Source organism: Mastigoproctus giganteus, chromosome 12 (genome assembly GCF_048544385.1).
Source record: "Mastigoproctus giganteus isolate SK-2022 chromosome 12, ASM4854438v1, whole genome shotgun sequence".
NCBI classification, from domain to species: domain Eukaryota; kingdom Metazoa; phylum Arthropoda; class Arachnida; order Uropygi; family Thelyphonidae; genus Mastigoproctus; species Mastigoproctus giganteus.
Window position 1 is genome coordinate 157339915 of NC_143586.1, and position 15209 is coordinate 157355123.

General features: G+C 32.4%; 1 protein-coding gene across 3 annotated transcripts in view; it reads left to right on the plus strand.

Annotated features, from left to right (window-relative positions):
- The window catches only part of LOC150077535 (uncharacterized), a 441090-nt gene that overhangs the window by 218445 nt on the left and 207436 nt on the right, over positions 1–15209 (plus strand). For all 3 annotated transcript variants that reach the window (XM_090386301.1, XM_090386302.1, XM_090386303.1), the window contains exon 6: positions 15122–15205. In XM_090386301.1, coding sequence (XP_090242427.1) covers positions 15122–15205 — 84 coding nt within the window. The remainder of the gene's footprint in view (positions 1–15121; positions 15206–15209) is intronic.

The following is a 15209-nucleotide window of genomic DNA, read 5'->3' on the forward strand; positions in this document are numbered from 1 at the left end:
CAGCTCATTGAACCGAGAGACTAGTCGAAGCTGACAAGACTTGTGCAATATAACAGGAAGGCTACAGTCTACCAAATAATGCAGTACATCAGTAGTAATGAAAGATACATTTCAGAATGCACAACTCATTGTACTTTCTCACAGGGGGAGTATTACAACTGATGACTGAAATGGGTTTCAATGCTGCTAGCAAAAGAAAAGGTATGGTTACAATAATACTAAAACTGGTCAGTGTAGGTTTGGAAAAATGTTGCCTGGTCTGATGAATCCTAATTCCTGCTTTTTCATACTGATGGTAAGTCTCTAATCTGAACACAGCATCAGTCCATGAATCCATCGTTCCAGGTGTTAGGTGTGTTCTTTGCTGGAGGTTATCTGGAAGCTATATCCAGCCAGATGCATTCCTTTGTGACTACAGTCACGAAGGGATGCACCTGGTTTGTGAATGAGTTCTTACAACAGGATAATGTACCTTGTAACTGAGCTAGAATTGCATATAGAACTGGTTCCAGGAACATGAGAGTGAATTCAACCTACTGCAGTGGCATCTCCAGACACCAGTTCTCAATTCATTTGAGCACCTGTGGGATGAGGTGGAATGAGCAGTTTGGAGGAGTGATTTGCATTCATCCAGTTCGCAATAACTGTGGTAAGTAGTTGAGACATTGTGTATCAGCATCTGTCTGGCATGCTTGTTGAGTCCTGGCCATGACAAATCTAGGCTGTTATGAGAGTTAATGTGGGATATACTCACTCTGAGGCAGGTGTACCTAATAAAACAGCCACTTAGTGGTGATGCATTTATTTTCATACTTGATTATGCAGAATGGCTCTAATTGAAGGTAATTTAAAACATCTTCAGAGATAACTAATTGATAGAAGGCTCTCATATTTGATTGACACTTGGTGGTAATTCAGATGAGAATTATTCATAAAGAAATAATTCCAAAAGTCACTACCAGGAGTTGTGCTGGGACAACCATAGGAACAATCAGGTATATCAGAATTAATGAAGGAAGCAATTCTTTGTTATTTTACATATATCATGAAAAATTCCATATATCATGTCTCAAAACTGCTTCAAATTGAATTTTCAGTTGTACCACAAAATATCATGCATGATGTTTACATTCTAGTTTGTCAGGTGAAACTGTTACAAAGATAGTATCATTCTTTAGAAAGCCGTAAAACTGTGAGGTTTAAATCGGGTGAGTGATATGGCCACTTATGAAAATTGCAGCTTTTAACTTTTTTATTGATGGACTATCTAATGCAGCTTCAAGACGCATATCATGATATACATCTTGAATATCATGTAATTGTCATATCACATCATCTATTGGGAGCTAGAATTATGGAGTTAGCCAAAATGGAATGGTAGCAGGCACATTTACAAAGCATGTTAAAAGATTGTTGGGAGGATTTTTTCAAAAACAGTGGACTGATGGCAAGGAAGCAAACTTATGTAATATTGTAATTCATCCAAAAAAAAAAAAAAAAAGAGAGAGTAATTTAGGGGTAAACAACCATCTCATGTAGCTTGCCACATGCTGTATTGGAAATGCATTTCATGAACAGCTAGGGGTAAATCCATAAGCTACCAGAATCAGTAATCCCCACCAGTGATCTCTGCTTGGTGCAACCAAATGGTTTTGCTAATTACATAAAGGGATTTTAATGCTAAGCTTTGCAATAAAAAAAAATTAAAATAATTTCACATTTATAAAATAAATTTAATATAGGTTAACAAATAAATGTTTGTCATCGCAGAATTGATATTGTGAGAAGTTTACTCGTGCCTTACTTACCAGCACAAAATTAACACTAAAAAATAGTAAATATAAACGAGTATATCAGGTTCCTATCTCACCAAACCTTGTTTCATAATTTCTAGCAATAACAGTGGAATTTAAAGAGTATATCGATGTACCCAAACTTTTTGATGCTAATGCACTATGCCATGTATACCAAAAATAATTTGACACCACCAGAATGCTGTAATTATTTGACACTTCACCCTGCTTTTTTGTTCCATATCTTTAAGTTGATCGTAAATGTAATGGTACACAATTTCCTTTGTTTCAGGCAAAAACATGTAAACAAGTGTAAGAGAGAGGGATGGTGTGCATTACTAGGCACATACTTAGTCAATCAAGATTATTTTTAAATCAACTGGGCCAGTTATTAGCTTTCAAAGGAAAAGAACATGCCCAGAGCTAACTGAACTCCAAGTATGAAGCTTGTGAAAAAATAAATGTGTCATTAATTCATTAATTTTTTATGTTTTATCAGTTGTTTATATAAGTATACACACAGCACAAGGAAATTACAGTGAAAACACTCGAAATGGTTCAAAAATTTGATCGCTTCCTTTGAGACATGATGTGATATCCACTTTGGAAAGCTCTGCTATAAGTGTTTAGTTATGTTGTTGATTTTACATATTGGGTGTATAATTTTTTATTTTGAAGAAATGAAATGTTATTGCAACACTGTTATTTTAAACTATTTAGTTTAAAATAACAGAACTAAATTATTTTAAACAAAAATAGCATTTTTTAAAAATTTTGTTTCACTTCATTTATCTATTTCTTTGAAGAATTTGTCCAGCCCTCCTTTACATTTATATAAATTTTCAAACACCTCAAGAGCAGGTGGGTGTTTATTTCAATAATCAGTTAATATTCGAATAAATAAAAATTTTCAGACAGTTATTTCTCTCAACTGAAATTCATACTTCCTTGTGTGTGCCACACGAGCAAATGTAAATATACCCATGGCATTTAGTTTATGCAACCATTACAAGTTTAACACTTCGATCAGGATCCTGCAGTTTCTCTCTCTCAGTAAGAATCCCCTTCCCCCATGTCCATAATCATACTTTTTGCTCACCTTGACACTTTCAAACAGGTCCACATCTTTCCTTTCCAAGCCTAAATGAGCTATCCTAGCAGTCTGTTTACACTGTTTAGAGAACTTCATATCACACTAGTTACTCCCAAGGCCCGTTTCATTATCAGCTACACTGAAAGGACATTGAAATAAGACCACCTGCCTAATATCAAATCATACAACTATGTTATTGTGGAATAGCTTGCATTTATTGTTATGTAGATTACATAAGATGCTTGAGCACATCTGGGGATATGAATTGCCATGCTATTTGCATAGCATCCCATAATTGTTTTGTGTTGGAGAGTGGCATATCTATATGTATGAAATCCTGTTTGACTTCATTCAGATATTTGATGGAGTTCAAGTCACGGGAGTTGAGGTAGGTGAAGTCTTCAGGGTATTCATTAAACCATTCCTTCATATGTGGTGCAGTGGCTGCACAGTGAATTATCATGCTGTAAGGCTCTGTCACCATCAGCAGGAACATCAGCATATGTATGTAATTAGCAGCGATGGTGCAATAGGTCTCCACTGTCAAATTCACATATCAGAGGACCTCAAGTATTCTAGCAAAACATTCCCAAGTTCAGAATACCACTATAACCAGTCTGCACTATGCATGTAGAGTTCATTGCCATGAATATACTCTTCCATTGGCATAACAGAGAAGTAAGCATTATTCGTCTGCTCATCAGACCATTTCATCTACTGTCTAATTGCAGAATTTGTGCCACCAGGTGAGATGAAGGTGTCTATGATGTGCAGTCAAAATGGGGATGTAGAATTGACTACATGTATTATCTACTGGGTGAGGTATAAGAGAGTTGATCTTTTACTTCATCCATTAGATTTTAACTTATCTACATTATGTGGATAATGTATTTTACTTATTTACATTGGTGTGGCATTTAGGCTTAGCTCTTTTGAAGAATGCAAGTGGTTTTTTGGCTATGTCTCTTCCTATCTGAAATGTAATTTCTTCCTAAAAAGATCCTAAAAGGCAAAAAGGTCTTTCTACCCCTTATTTCTTACTACTCATTTGCTAGAGCCCTTTGAATTTTCTTCTTGGGTAGTTTATATTTTCTGCTTTAGCAGTTTGGCATTGTCATTTCTTGTTAGGTATAGAACTGAGAGTTCTTAACCAATTCTTTCCTATCAGATTCAACCTCAAGTATTAAAAAATATAAACTGAGATCATGTTTCTGCTACTCTCCAAATTACTATATAAAACTGCTTATGTTTATTTGATATTATAATGCATGACAAAGTATAACTTTAATTATACTTTGTCTTGAATTCTTGATTCTTCCAGATTTCTACTGTTTCCTATTAATGTTTTAGAACATATTTGCAGTTGATCAGGGTATTCAGCAACCCATTCCTTCATATGTGGTGCAGTGCCTGCACAGTGAATTATCATGCTGTAAGACTCTATCACCATCAGCAGGAACATCAGCATCAGCATACCCTTCTGTTCTTCTGAATAACTTAGAGAGGACCTGTAAAAAGTTTTGTCAGACCACTTTCTTTTTTTTTTGGATAAATTTCCATCCATTCATTATGGAATGCAGAGTTGTTCTATGCATTCTTCTACTCCAATTAGGTGTTCTCAAAAGTTATTACAAATAGCATTGTAGAATAAATTTTTGTTTTTCCTTGATATTATCTTGTATACTTTTAATTTTGTGTTATTATTCAACCTTCATTGTCCTTTAAAGAAAATCCTCACTGTTAGACTTCTCTGTTTTACTCACAATAAAACTTAGAAGAGCTACAACTGGAATTCTTTAAGAAAGCTTGCTCTCACTGTTATATGCTACTATTTTTCTTCTTTTTTTTTTTTTTTTTTTTTTATTATGCACCCTGTAAACTATATTGCTTATGCTGATGATTTATATTTGATTATGACTAATATTTGTTACTGTCCTAATAAAAGGTCTATCCAAAAAAAAAAAAAATGATTATAGTTTTTTAATTATCTATTTACCATATTTTAATTATAGTAAAAAAAAAAAAAAAAAACCCTCTTGTTTCATGTTAAAAGATTATAATTTTCTAAAGCTTAATTTAATGGAAATGCATTTCTAAAAAGACATACGTTTAAGAGAATCCTTATATATGTACATTGCTTAGGTAATATATTCCAATTAAATTAAACATATTGAAGAGGTAAATGAAATAAGATTTTTTTTTATCGTATAAAATAGCATGCCCATTTTTCTTGGTCCATGGAATAGATAAACAGGTCCTTCAGAATAAAGAGTTGCATTACAGTCTTAATATCTGATTGTCAAGTGATGTAGCTCATACAAGTAATGTATGAGTGCAACAGCACATGCATACCAGTGTACCATGATTCTAGTTCATGTGGTTGCTAGATATGGTTAATGATTGCATTTATTTCAAAATGATTAATTGTAAACATCACTGACCATTAGAGGTTATATGTACATCCAGATTTTGAAGGCAATTTTTAAAATTAGTCTCATATAATGTATTGCACTTATGCAGACTAAGCTGTTTGCATAAGCGCTTATTAACTAATCTCTTTCTAATTCTGTTCTATTTAATTTCAACTGTTAGTCTCTGTATACTAGCATAATAATAGTGTTAGTAGAAATCAACTAACTTGTTTATTTGAACTGTGCACAGATCAGTTTGTATGCATATGGGCGAGATGCCCAAGTGGTGTTTAATGGTGTAAGCTCACTTAAATGGAAATATCACTTTGGTAAATGCTTATAAGTTGTTTAAATTTACCTCCCCAAGGTGAGTTTGCATGGAAGGCAGGGTAGTAAAAAATAAAGATATATACCGTTCTGTATGCATCTTTATTTTACATACATATTTATGAATTGTGATATTTAATTAACAATTAAGGAAATTGAATTACATTTATATTATAATATTAATTATTAGTTTTAACTAATTATAATAATTAAATTATTGTCCAAAAGCATGTTGCTTTTATATAAAAGTTAGAGACTTTAGATAATAAAAAAATATATATATAAATTATAATTTAAGTAATAAAAATTGCAGTCATGTTTAAAATATATCATAAATTCAGTTATGCTGAGAGTGCATTTCTCTTTTTAACTCAAATCTGGTGCCTTTATCTGAGGCTGCATTTATACTCCAGTTATACTACTGATATCTACATTAATACAGCTGTAGAGGTAGTGAGCAAATATGTCATTGTTGCCATTTCAAGCGAGTTGTATGTATTATGCAGAATATTAACATAGAAAGAGAGAAATCACAAGTATTTGATGGTTTGCAATTCTTGTTAGTCACTTATACTGGGATGTATTCAAAAAATTTTGGGACATTCTAGAGGGCTGTACCTGTAAACTGGGGATATCTGGTAACCTTGGCCAGAAACATAATATTGGCCAGTAACTGTTGTATAGGAGTGACACAATGTGCCAGTACTCCATTTCAGTAATGTCAAAGAAAGTTATGAATATAACTTTATCAGCAGATGGTGTCACCTCTTCTTTCTTTGGTACTATATAAATAAAAGAATTTGACATGAAGCACTGCTGGTCTCCCATCTGTTGTTTTAACCTTTGCTAAGAAGCTATCACCATATGCCATGACTATTTTCTTCATTTTTTAAACATATCTCAAAACACACATTTTTGTTCTGGACATCAGCAGCCTTGGGGCCCAACATGTGACTCGTGTAAGTTGTCATGCACTATATTATGAAAACTACCCAAAATTATACTTTGTCAGAAAGTCTTCTTAAAGCCATAAGATGATCTCCACTTACTGTAGCAATAACAATGTTGATATTTTGATCAGTTACTGCAGATACTTTAGCATCAGGACCACCAACCTTTGTTATCAGCTCTCATCCATCTTTTATTACTTCCTAGGTGATCTGTAATCACAGATTCTGAAAGTTTCTTGCAACATTAAGAAAACTTCTGTACCAGTAATGACTGAACACCTTTGAATTACTGCACCAAACATGCATGTATGCAGTAGTGCATTTGCATGTGCCTAGAAAAAGGATAATTGCTATATGCCAGTAAATTAGAATATTTGGAAGATTGTAAATTTTAGCTAATTTTGGTCTCCTTTAATTTTACTAAAAATCATAATTTTTTTTTTCCTTTGGCATTTTTCTTAATGTTTGTTCAGACAATATGCATATTTCCATCAAGTGATGATAAATTTCGTGGTATGATGCTGGATCCATAATTATTGTTCTATTGATATATTAATTTCCTTTATTCTGAAGGGGTTTTTATATATGAAGGTTGGTTTTCTTTTAACAAAAACATAGTTTTTTATGAAATATCTTTTATATACTTCGCTTCCTTCTTTCTGTATTGTTTTCCATCATTATTAAATTGATGGAAAGCTTCTGTATTAATTCTATAGCTTCTTTGGGTGCTGAGTGCTAGACCTGAAAATGATGTAACTTCAAAGAATTCAACTCATAGAGAATCTTCAAGTGGTACTCATCATCATAAATGGAAATATCAAGCTGTTGGACTATTTATTCTGTTAGTAAGGGGAGGGGTGGGAATGAGGGCTACTTATATAAAACAGATTGTGATATGTAGTTCTCCAACTCTGAATGGAACCTCTGTTCAAGAACAGTCAAGTCAATGATTGTAACTTGTTTTTTTTCCCTCTTAGTAATTAATTCATAAACCATTTTATTGTATAAACTTTTATATAATGTAATTGCATTTTAAAAGGGCTGTTCAAGCAGTAATGGCAGCAGCTGTTATAAAAAAAAAAAAAAGCATGCTTTAAGTTTGGCAATTACATTGCTTCAAAATAATCTCCAGTCTCTTGTGAAACTCTCTCAAACATAGAGATGAACAGCAACTTAGTTTTGTTGAAGGGTGATAAGAGGGAGAGAGAGATCCACTTCTCAGTACGGCTCGTTATTTTAATTCTTCAAGAATAAATGATAGTGCATCACTTTTAGTGTTAGCTTTAATTTTAGCTTGTGACTTCCCCCCTCCTAATTTCTCAGTTTATTTATTTACTATAGTTGAAGGACTTGAAGAAGAGACTATAATGTATGTTTATGTCTATATTCTGTTTTTTGTTTAGATCTCTAAACAATAATAATGATTATTATTTATCAGTAAACTCCACACTTTATGGATGAAGTGAAATTACTGTGCGTAATACTGAAATTGCATTTATTTAGGCAGAATAAATTACTAGATACTTTAAAAGTATCTAATTATATACCAACTTATAAAGTAAATTGAAGCTGTGTATATTTATTTATTATTATTTTTTTTTAAACAGGCAAAAAGAGTTGGTTTAAATCAGTTACAAGCTATGTCACATTAATGCCATTTACACAATCAGAAAACACTGCACTTTATGGGTGAAGTGAAATTACTGTTTACATTTATTTAGGCAGAATAAATTTTGGAGTGCAGTGGTGCTATATACTTTAACAGTGTGCAGTATCTAATATCATATCAACCTATGAAGTAAATTGAAACTGTGTATTTATTTATTATTATTTTTTTAAATTAGGCTAAATAGAGTTAGTTTAAATCAGTTATGAGCTATATAACATTAATACCAGTTACAAAATTGTTACTAAATATGGTATGAAAATTCGCAATTTTATTCAAATAAATAAATAAACTAATTTTTAGTCTTGCCTCTTGCCAGATGGACACAAAAGCAGCGTGCATATGCACTGCTTTTGCAGAGATCTTTGCTGTTGTGTACATTTTGGTCATCCTCTGAATATCTCATATACACAGCAGCAAAAAATAATGGAAGCACTTATGACCAGTATAATTATATATTGTAAATGATGCATCTCCTTTGTTGTTAAGACTTGATAAGAGAAAAACTTCTTTTGGATATTGACCAGAAAACACTGCACTGCATAGATGAAGGAATATTACTGTACTTATGCTGAAATTATGTTTAATAAGGCAGATTAAATTTCAGAGTGCAGTGGATAACTATACATAACTTTAGATAAATTTAGGGGAGAAAAACAGTATAGAAAAATATGCAAGCCATATGTTGCTGACTTCAGTTTCTTCTAAGTATGGCCACTGAGAGAGCTTTTTACGTTTCTGAAAGAGTTTAAACGGTGACAAAAAGAATCAACGTTTCTGTTTTTTTTTTTTTTTTTTGTCACCTTTTAAAATTTTGAAAGCCAACTAATAATGTATGGCTGAAAAAAATATTTTTATGTTTTTTTCAGCCATACATTATTGTTGGCTTTCAAATAATATAAACAAAAAAAAATTTTTTTAATTATTGTTTTTTGCTAAATTTGTATAATATATTACTTGCTGTCCACTTCACTCCAAGTTCAAAATTTATTCCAGCTTACTAAATGTAAGCTCACTGGAAAAGTTATTTTATCATTAAACACAAATTCATTCATGTTCACAGAATGCCTTTTTTTTTTCATTACATTTCCTATGTTTAGCTATTTCGTTTATTTTAAAGTTATAGATGACATTAGTGCATTTGCATCAGTACGCCATAGTTGAATTTTTTTAGACAAATCGAAGTTTGTATATTCACATTATTATTGTAATATTATTGTGAAATTCTTCACAAGAGTTGCAACTGAAGTTCATACATTGGCATCATTATTGTAATATCTTGTATTGTGAAATCCTTCACAACAAGTTACCCTCCTTATATTTCAAATAAATAATGCTTTCCCATTAGAGAAAATTACCGTTATTTATTTCTTAGTCTTCTCTAATGGGGAAGCATTATTTATTTGCTGTAATATCTCTTGCTGTGAAATCCTTTACAGTGTGAAGGATTTCACAGCATGAGATATTACAATAACGATGCCAATGTATGAACTTCAGTTTGTCTATAAAAAAAATTCAACTATATAGTAATGATGCAATGCACTAAATGTCATAGTTTAAGGCCCTAAAATATTAGTTTACAGTTATATTTAATTTTGTAGCAGCATAATCAAGATTTGATGAGACTAAGTCAAGCAAAATCAGTAAAACTGCTAGGCATGCACTGGTAGCTTCAATTGTTTGGATGGAATGCACTGCTTTGTCAGAGAGTATGTACAGAGGCAATTTTTTTGTTGTGGCAACCAAAAAGTTACAATATGCTCTATCCTTGAGGCAACAAAACTATTCCACATATGATTGGAATGCAAATGCTTATGTATGTATGTTCACTAGTTATGAAAGTTTTGTACTGCCTCTAATGGTGTCTTTGCCACACTAAGCCACTTTGTTGTAAAAGAAATTTAGAACCTAGGAAGGTTAATATGTGAGGTGTGAAGAAGACTAGCGCTTTATAAAAAACAAAATAGCAAAACTGCCAATGCTTATTCAGAAATAATTTAAAAACTTTCCTGGACAGTTACTTAAATCATCTTATATATAAAAATTGCCTATTTTAGCCTTTGCAGGCCCCATTTTAATTCTCAAAGGAGCTCGGGCCTGAGTAAAATTTTTGGACCTAGATTATTTGGAACTGTTTTCATTTTGCGATTTATCCTGCAGCATTACTTAGTGGTGTAGTCACTATGTCCAACTGACCAATTTAGACAACTGGACACAACTGTTGAGCCAAAAGGGCCACTCCTAAGCAACAATTTTTGAATTCTGCTTACTCTGAAAAATTCCTAGAATATTTCTTAACATAGAGGTATTATATATGGCATTAATAGATACTAGCAGATTTTATTTTATATTGTTTGACTTTTTAATTAAGCATTTTTTAATATTCCCATTTACTTTTTTTTTTTTTTTTTGTAATATAAATAATTTTTACCTAAATATATAAGTAAATTTTGGAACCCCTATTACAGTTGGGGGCTGCTGCTGCCAAAACTTAAATGAAACCCAAGTCTTTTACTAATTATTGGATGTATCCAATATTGCTTTTGTGTCATATTTCCCCCTTCCTAAGGAGTAGAGAACATATTCATACTGTCTCTGTGAAATCCATTATTCAGCTGTAAAAAAAAAAAAAAAATCACAAATCTTAGCAACTGTTCTGTTCCACCATCTGCAACTTAATTATCACTGCAACAGTTTTTTTTTGTCAATGTGCCCCTGGCCTTAAGTCAGTTTTAGCACACTTCCAAATTAAAAGTGCCAGAAGAACACATCTTAGGAGTTTGGTAATTATGAAAAGTATAATTGTAGCCTTCTTTTGATAGAAAAATTGAGTTTTCAAATTAAAAGTGCCAGAGGAACACATTTTAGGAGTTTAGTAATTTTGAAAAGTATAATTGTAGTCTTCTTTTGCTAGGAAAAATTGAGTTTTCAATTTTTAATAATGAAGAAACACATAAAGGACTAAAAGAAACACATGACACACATAAAGGACTAAAAGGACTTGAAAGTACAGAAATTCAACAGTGACAATGCTGTGATGGATGCAGTCAACAACTGGTTTGAGTCAAAATCTGAATTTTATTTGAGTAGTTTATGAAAGCTAGTGGATTGTGCTGGAAAGGGGGTGGGGCTACGCTGAAAATATAGATTTTCACAACTTTCCAGCATTCCTTCTATGAGAGGCCAGGAACTTTTCAACATCCTTTCGTATATATTTATATATCTTTACAAATGACACATTATTTGTTAGCTTTACATAACAGTATGCACACAGCTTGCATGGACTGTCTAAAGCTAACAATACTTCATTAAAACTAATTTAATCTATGAATTTCTTTTTTTTTTTCTTCAGTTTGTATGTAAAAAAAGAAATGTTAATTGCCATATTTTTATTTGTCCAAATTTAATAAATTTGGAATGGCTTGACAAATATTTTTAAAAGGCCCAAATATGAAATTTCATGAAAATTCATCCACTGCGAATCTGTGTTACATGCAGATGGATGGACAGACATGTAACAGTATGGTGAGATAATAGGCACATGTATATTTATAAATATATGTAAATGCACCAAAAAAATCTATATAACAAATTCCCTAAAGCTAAAAGTGACAATGCCAGGAAATAGCAACTGGCACTTTCTGTTATTGTTTATGTAGCAGTTTGAAATCTGACCTGAATGAATGTAATTATTGTGTTAGACTTTTCTTTAACATAAAATTTTTTTTTAGGTTTGTTATTTATTTGGTTTTAAGAAGCATTAACAACTAAGGCCATATTGCTCTGGGGATATGCGGTGGTCATTCCCTGACCTTTCCGCATCCTCTGTATTTGGTGGTCATGGGCTCGAACTCTGGTCTAATCAAGAAGTGTGTGCTACACACTGCTGCTTCTGCCCACCTGGCTACAGAGGCACCCTTTTTTTAGGTATAGATGCCAGTAGTGTATGCACCCTACATAACAGTGTGATCAGTGAAAGTGTTTATTAACTTCATATTAAAAAATGAACACTTTAAATATTGTGCATTTTTCTTTTGTTGTCTTAAATGCAAAATAAAGGTAAGTTGGGAGAACATGTAACTAAAAACATTTAGCTATGTCAGTGACTAGCTTACCTCTCAGAGGTACAGAAAATTCTATGATGCAGCATGGACAATGTCTTGGAGTTGTTGATCTTGGAGTATAAGTGTACTAGTATTGCAATTGATAATAGGTCATACTAGGGTTCATTTATGCTGCCGCAGTACCACTGTTTCTAATCTAAGGAACTAAAAAAAGTTATACTAGTATATGATTTTGCGAATGCCACCCTAAGTGACTGAAGAAGGCATAGTTCTCTTTTAAGCAATATATGGCCATAGCTAACTTTTTAATTTTGGAAATCAACAGCTGTGTAATTTAGATCTTTACAATGGAATTTTGATATGTAGTTACTGTATCACCATACATTAATATTTAAAAAAAAACAGATAAATAGAGGAAACAAAAACATATTTGGCTTACTGATATTATTAGGTGTAATTAGTGAAATCATTATAGTGATGACTATTGATAAGTTATTGCATTCACAAATGGAATAAATGTATAAATCAGGGGTGTAAGTTGTATTTCCAACATCAGGCTGGATGAAAATTTTATAAGCTACTATTGGGTGGTATCATCTCTAAATCTATATATCATTTAGGAAACGTAATGACTGAAAAGTGTTCGAGACTTTTGGGACAGCCTGCATAATGAAATATATAGAAATTAAGTATGCAAGTTTTTTTTTTTTTTTTACACACACACACACAAAATGTGCTACTTACTCCCATAACAGAAATCTGGGTGCTGCTCACTTGTAGATTGAAATAACAGCATGTCACTTCTACGTTGCTTCTTTGTTTGTGAATGCTGACATATGTAAAGTCCTTTCTATATATGTTGTTTGAATATCATGACACAGTCCTGTTTCAACAACATGGTTATACCATGAAATAGCCTTGTTTCAAGTATTAATCAGTCTATAGTCCTGATAAATCTTTATCAGGACTATAGACTGATAAAGATATTAGTCTATAGACTGATATCTATAGCAAAAGATTATTTTGAAAATTTTTTTTTGTAAACTAGTTGAACAGGAATAATGAGTGTTTATTAGGATTGTTTTACCGCCTTGTTTGTTATTTGGTTTTTAGGAGCATTAGCAACTAAGGCCATATTGCTCCAGGGATATGCGGTGGTCATTCCCTGACCTTTCCGCATCCTCCATATTTGGTGGTCACAGGCTTGAACCCCGTTCTAATCAAGAAGCGTGTGCTACGCAATGTTGCTCCTAGCTACGGAGGCCCATTGACTGCCTTGTCTTATGTAGATATAATATATGCTTGAAGGCAATATATGCATTCTTTGAATATTGCTTTTGTTTTAAGTTTTATTTTCATAAGTAAAAATTAAATATAATTTTCTGCTTGTATTAGCATTAGAATGGCATAATGATGCAAGGAAGCAGTCTTTTCTGCTCTTCCAACCAACCAACCAACCAACCAAAAAAAAAAAAAAAAAATCTCAATCATCCATCCTTTTCCTATTATGAAAAAAATAACTATCCAATTCTCTTTTCAATTTTACAAACTTTCCAACTTTCACTACCTTAGTAGGTAAATTTGTCCACTAATCTACAACCTGTTGCCTGAAAGCTTCATCAAGTGCAACATTTTGCTATTCCCTAAGATTTCATATGTGCTCCGTATAGTTTTTGTGTCTCCTGTCAGTACCTCCCCTGTTCATTCTGTTGATCCTCCCTCAGGGTCTTTTATACCTCAATCAGGTTTCCCCCACCACACTTAAGGTGTCTAGTTACCAAGTTTTGCATTTGGCACTATCTAAGCTGCTCTTCATGTGGCCATCAATAATTTGTGCCCATTACTGGTATACCTGTCCTTTTTTGAACTCTCTAGAAGCTCTGTTTTTTTTTTTTTCAAGCTTGATGGTATTCAGGCTTGCTTGTGGCCTTCAAGCCTGAATACAATATTCTGTATGCAGTCTCATCATCATCTTATAATGACATCCTTCAAACTATTTATAAAGGTGTTCTGTAAATCACAGACTGGACACTTTGCCTTCCTAGCTGCTTGTTTATGCTGCATAGTAAATTTCATTTCTGGTTATATCATAACATCTACATCCTTTTTGTTGATGAATTACTTTAATTCCTCTTCCCCTGGTTTAGAATTAACTCCTGAATCGATGTTTCCCAGGAACAAAACTTACATTTAAAACCATTTAACTTCCTTTTTCAGACAATAGCTGAAATTGATTGAAGTCATTTTGAAGCAACATGACCATGTTTTTGATGGTTCACTACACTTTCTACTTTCATATCATTAGTAGACTTTGACAACTTCATTTGTTACTACCTTGCCAGTATCATTAAGAAAGAATTGAAACAGAAGGGCTCATATCTGGTGAATATGGGCTTGGCACACCCAGGGTCCTGAGCTGGATATCATCATTCTTCTTTTTCTTGGTGATTCCCTTTTACTTCTAACCCTTTTCTCTCTCTCTCTCTCTCAGAGTTAAAAAAGAAATTTTTTTTTGGCTGGTGCAGTATAAGCCTCAGGCTTCGTTGCACCATATGGCTAATGATAATAATAATAATATTGGTTCACCCTCTGTTTCATCATGGTTATTGCCTGTATTCTGACTCTGAATCCAAAATGATCAAAATTGTTATTAATTATATATATTAATTTAAATTATAAAGATATATAAAAATACTAGAATGTACAAGAAAATAATGTTTTTACTTCTTTACGTCCTTATGATTTGAATATATCACTATTTGAAATTAAAATGTTAAGTTTTTTATTACTGTTTGTAATAAAGCTATAATTTTTCAGAATCAGACACTGAATCAACAACTAGCACTCCGGTGAAGAGTCATCAAAAACATATTTTAAATTTAAGAAAATCGCATATTAAAGGTAA